Source organism: Plasmodium fragile, assembly GCF_000956335.1.
Source record: "Plasmodium fragile strain nilgiri unplaced genomic scaffold supercont1.41, whole genome shotgun sequence".
NCBI classification, from domain to species: domain Eukaryota; phylum Apicomplexa; class Aconoidasida; order Haemosporida; family Plasmodiidae; genus Plasmodium; species Plasmodium fragile.
Window position 1 is genome coordinate 203545 of NW_012192621.1, and position 6465 is coordinate 210009.

Consider the following 6465-nt stretch of genomic DNA (forward strand, 5'->3'; position numbering starts at 1 on the left):
ATTTGTGACTGCACTATTTGTGGTTGTGGCATTTGTGGCTGCATTATTTGTGACTGCACTATTTGTGGTTGTAGCATTGATGGATGCACTATTTGTGGTGGTAGCATTGTTCCTTGGTGCATTAGGTGTTGATAAATTTGATGTTTATGCCTTTGGTCATTAGGTCGTAGCCATGCATGTATTAATCCTTGTAATGAATTCGCTTCATGTACATAGCTGTCTTCGTCATCACAGTCTTCATCATCATGGTATTCATATTCCTCATCGTATTCTTCATCGTCGTCTTCATATCCTTCTAATGCTCCTCTTATTCTTTTTCTTTTAAAGCGTTTTTTACGTCTGCGTAACTTTTTTGCATATTTAATAGTCTGAAGAAAAAATAAATTACATAAAACATATATAATACATTTATTGTGTAGAGTTTTCTAGCACGTATTCATAAAACATTTATATATTATATGAAAGAAGTTAAGGAATATTATTTCTTACTCTAGAAATAATGGCATATAAGATACTAATCACGGTCGAAACGAAAAAAACCACTACTCCAATGGCTATTTCTTCATTTTCACAAATAACATGAGTTCGATCCTTTATATGGGCACAAAGTATTTCATTTTGAACGAATTTCACTATACCATCTACTGTCCATACAGCAGACTTTAGTATTTGTCCTGGATTAGTATTTGTATCGCTTTTACTTGCTACAGCTTTTTGACTTGTGGAATTCGTATCTACTGCTGCATCTGCCATCGCTAAAGCAATTGTTATTATTAAAACTATGTATATTGAAACAATTTTTTATGAATTTACTCATAGCTTAATTTTAAGAGGAGTTAAAATATATAGCAAATAGATCGCACAATAATCCATCTGGAACATAATAATTTCTATAGCAATTTTTTAATTGTTTAGTGAATTCTATATTTTTCTCCATATTCTTTTAAATATAACTATTTCCTATTATCATGTCACTCCTTTCAAATGTGCGTTTTACATATCACACACAACTATTTAAATTCTTCACTACAACTTTTTATAATTTCTTGCCCAATATAATTTCAAATAGTAACAAAATATAGAGAAACTTAGTCTTTGCCCATTTGTGTATTCTATATAATAACACTTGTAAAGGGGTATATAACTCTTGTAGACGTGTATATATTTCTTGCGACAGTGAGATGAACTACAGAATTATATTAATTTAGGTTTAACGGTGTCTTTGTGTCCTCACCAGATCGAATCTCTTAGTAGAGTAACTAATATCAGTTGAAACTTCAACCATCTCGTTTATTATTATTAAAGCAATATTCAGTGTGTATATCAATGATAGCTAAGACTGGTTTATGTGCAAAAACTTCTTTCTGAAATAATAATTCTGAATATGTAATTTGTCAAGTCCGTAATATTAGCTGAACTTATTTATATTGTTTTTAGTTTCTGTATTTTTTGGAAAGGCATGTCCGCATATGACATACTAAGTATGTGCATTTATGTTATTACACATATGTAATAAGTATTAATGATTAAACATTTACATATAATAAAGTATATTCTAATAACCTCTTTCATTTAATGCATGATATTCAAGTAAATGAATACATCAGGGTTAGTGAAGAAAGGAAATATTAGATAGAAATATAATACTATCATTACCGCTGCAATGCATACAGGTTTTCCATTGTAATCTGGATATATAAGTACAGTAGAAAATAATAAAACTTGTGCGAAGTTAAAGGGTCACATTTGCGAAATGAATTACGTAATGTGTATATATATTCCATAGATTATTATAAAGTTTTAGATTAGTATGGACGTTAAATTTAGTATAAGTTATATAATATACCGAAGTTTACCAACACTTATTCCTATTTACTGTATTTTATTGTGTAACGTATAATATAAGACTGTATATATTTATATAGTGTTAAAAGTAGGAAGCATAAAAAAATTGATTAATATATATATTTCAATGTAGCTGTAACATCTATAAACAACCTAAGTGTTTATTTGAGGACACAAAAAAAAATCGAAGTATATATATATATAAGGAATTAATACTTAAGTAATGTAAATTGTAATTAGTTTTCTATTCTATAGCACACTTTTTTAATGAAAATTATATTTGATGTAATTGTACAAAATAACATTGTATTTTATACACATAGGTAATTTCTTTGAGAATTTTTATATTCTTGCATTGAATATATAAGCTTAATTTCAATTAACGTGTTTTATAGAGCTCAATTTCATGAAAATAATCAAGTCACAGTGAAGTTTGTATTATATTTTTATTTGTCATATATTTATCTGAAAATTTTTTATGTAAGAATGCACAATGTAATAAGGTTTTTAATGAGGAAGATAACATACATAACCATATATTTTATATAGTGTGATAAGGAAATGTATTTGTAACTAATTCTATGATTTTTAATTACTTCATTGTTACTTCTTTACTTGAATTTGATTTTTCCTTCTTACGATTCTTTTTACTATATTATAGTTAAACATATTTCACACTGTGCGGTTATTAATATGCATATAATATAAACAAAGGTTATCTACGTGATTGCTATGAATATTATGAGGCCTTTGCATTAGTGTGTGCTCTGTAAATATTAATAATAGGGTGCCATTGAAAGTAGCGAATATTTCCATACCTCAATAAAAATAATATTTTATAAAATAGTAAAAAGGGCATAATATATAAGAAATGTATCAATCAATTCCATTGAAGAACAAAAGGGTTTGATATATAAGGAAAGTTATTCCTGTTTTAGTAGCTCGAAGACATTTTTTATTATAATTACGTATTGCTGTATTAGGAAATAATAGTGCGATTATTTAGAAATTTATCATTAATTCAAAAATTATTTTTAGAATGTTATATGTTAAGAACATATTATTGATCAATATGAATAATAATTAAAATTTTTGGAGTTTTACTTATATAATGTTTAAAACACATTGTTTTTTTTTTCCTTTTTTCAACGGGATATTATCAATTAGTAAATGAGGAAGCGCATGTATCAGAATTTTGTTTTATAATATATATATACATACTTTTATGAACATTTTCTTATAAGTATTTTGAACAGATAACATTCTTTTTTTTACTATTTCTAGTATCATTAATAAAATACGCATTTTTAGTTTACAAATATGATTTTACTTATTGGAGTAAATTCTATTTATTAATGTTGAAATATTGTGTTTTTGGATTAGTTTTTTTTTTGCCACAATTTGATGTGTGGCTTTATACTCGTACACATGAATATTTCTTGTTTTTTGCTTTTACGTGACTTAACGATCTGCCTTTTTTGATATATTTTACTTTTCTTTTTGTTTTCAACAAATTTATAAAAGTGCTTTTAAAATCGACATAAACTACCTATGAAAATATACCTTTTTTTTTTCTCTTGGGTAAGAATATTCATTTAAAATAAGCAGGTGCGAACAAATGAAATTATGTGTGTAAGTGCTAAATATTCTTATATAATGTAGAACTTGTACTATTTGTGAGAATATGTTACTTCACACCATATGGCAGCTGTAGGGAAATACATTGAGTACGCCTTTAAAATTATTGTGTCACATTATATGAAGCAAATGATATTGAGGGTAAAGAAGTATATAATTAGAGAGTAATGTTTTGTTGTTTTAGGAAATGTATTCTAGTTCAATGGTTTGCGCACGAAAGGTACCTTATTTTATTTTTATATTTGGATATTCAGGGTTCAGGGTTATGTTTATAAATTCGTTATTTGCATAATTAGAGTATCATTTATTGCATTCGGTGGCCACTTCAGGAAAATTGCTCTCATTGTGTGGATTGAACTTTATGATTTTATGAAAACAAAATTTTGCAATTTTTTGGAAATTTCTTGTCCAAATATATTAATATAATACGTATTTTATAGCATTCGTATTTTATGAAGTAGCTAAGACTTTGAAGTCAGGAGAAGTGAACGAATAAGTTCTCCTTTTTCGCATTGTGCACATAATAGTTGTGCATATTCTAATACATAAATAAATTTTGAATTAGTAATTTATATAAAATAGGATTCATCGATCGTGATAGAAATGTATAAAGAACAAGCATACCACGCATGTATGCATGGGAGTTGAGAGGAATTTAATATTTTTTATTATGATAAATACATGAGCATTATGAAAAGACGTATAGTGTAAAATCCAGTTAGTATATTTAATGAAGGGCATTATATCAGTGTTCTTATATTCTCTATGATGTGTATAAGAGAGTTCATTATGAACATATTTTACTACACAAGGAAATTAGTGTAATCCTTATGGAAAGTATACATACCTATTTATAATGCATAATATTGACATATGAATTGTATGGAGATACATATATTGTTGAAAAGAATTCAATTTTATGTTATATGTTTATTTAATTATTTGTTCGATATCCGAATGATGCAATAGTAATGCATTATTTCTAGACGCTGTTATCAAAAAGTGCCAAGATAAATGGAGTAGATTGTCAATTTATTCTAGTATAATTAAAGAATTACATTAAATTAAGCATTACCAAGATTATTTATAAATAGATAAGCTTTTAAAATTATATTAAGTTTTGGATACAAGGAGGATTTCCATTTAATATGGGGAGTGTGTTTCTTCATTAAATGAAAGGTACAGGTAAAAATGCATTTACACACGTAACAAATATCATATTATTGTACATAATTTGTGGAGTTGTGAATGATAAAAAGATAAATCTACGAAGTCATAAAATATACTTTTGGACATCATGAGCACAGGGAGTTATACATTTACTATTAGTCATGCAGTTATTAAAGTTTACTAAGTATTACCTTAGGTCCTAAGTATAATATGGAGTTACATTCTTTTCTTGAACTTAAGCATATTGTTGGTTACACGGAAAATGGTGTAATCATTCAAGTATTAAAGGATTTTATGTTGATCCAGGGAAGGAATTGAATATAGTAAGGAAAAATGTGAAATAGTATGTATGGGGAACATTTTTATAGTTAACCAGAATTACGCATTATTGAAATAGTTAAAGTTCAATTAAGCGGGTTAAGTGTTTAAGGTTTAAATTAAGGAGGCATTCATTGTTATAAGGTGGTACTTCTGTAGTAGTTATAGAATAGTTGATTATCGGAACATGGTGTGTCATGAATTAATTCATGTTTTAACTGAAAAGTGGTCTGAATTTATTATTTATTCATTAGGGACACAATAATTTTATAATTATTATAATAATTTAATAATGTAAATAAACGGTTGGTTGCTTTTAATAGTTGTATGAAATGTAAGTGTATAGCACAATTATTTGCAAGTACTAGAAATGATAGTGGCATTATGAATATTGTAATTTATATAAAATGAGTTACTATGGTATTTTATTAGTATTCCTAAATAATTTTAGACAGCGTAATATAACACAATGCGTAATACTAATGGTTATTGCAATTTCAAATCATGCGTAAAATAGCAATTGGACGCATTAATGGAATACTAATTAGAAATTTTTAGTTCTGATTCAAATAGCAGCGCTTATGATATGATATTTAGAGCACATATTATACTGTGGCGAATTAACTATAGTAAGAATATACTGTATTTAATATATTTATGGGATTTTTGTGTTTCTTAAATATTTTAAAATTTTATAAAAAAATATAAAGATAGAGAACAATAATATTGAATGCAAAATGTAATTTTTCAATTTCTTTTGTAGTGAGGGAACCGCATAAATATAGAATTAATTAAAATAGTTTCTGTGAATATGAAGATTATGAACAAATTAATAAATATATCATAGTATATAAAAAGAATAATAACAAAACAACGTTTTAAATTTATGTGCAACAGACATAAAAAAATGTATATGTTTGTTATAATTGTATTTTATATATATATTTATGGTATATTGTTTACTCAGGGCCATATGTACCGAGTATTATATGAGTACTTACAATTTTGATTATGTATAATTAACAACACTATTGACTGTGTTCGATAGAACGGAATAATTTCATGACATAATTTTTTTTTTTTTTGTTTTTGAAAGATTGTAATTCATACCATGTGCTTCAGCCTATATATATGTATCATGCGTTGCACCATTTCTTCATATAATGCAATTATTTTTGTTTTATGATATATTTTGCTTTATGCACGTCTATAAATATATCACATTTAATTTTATAACATGAATACACATTTCGTCTCCCCAATGATATATATATACATATGTCTTCTTACGAATTGCCATGAATTATGTATGTATTTATTACCTTTTATTTAAAAATACCTATCGAACGATATTCATCCAATATATTCATATTTTATTACTAATTCATGATTTATACATATGTACTATTGGTGTAAAAAAGGAAGAATGGGACACACACACAAAATTATGATCTTGCACAGAAATCATAGCGCACGTTAAAAAGTTTTGTAATT

The 6465-nt window shown here is 26.3% G+C and overlaps 1 protein-coding gene across 1 annotated transcript in view; it reads right to left on the reverse strand.

The window, feature by feature from the left end:
- The window catches only part of AK88_03554 (uncharacterized protein), a gene marked incomplete at both ends in the record, with an annotated part of 1169 nt that extends 416 nt beyond the window's left edge, over positions 1–753 (reverse strand). Inside the window, 2 exons of the mRNA XM_012481165.1 lie at positions 55–368; positions 490–753. Coding sequence (XP_012336588.1) covers positions 55–368; positions 490–753 — 578 coding nt within the window. The remainder of the gene's footprint in view (positions 1–54; positions 369–489) is intronic.
- Between the last annotated feature and the right edge of the window lie 5712 nt (positions 754–6465).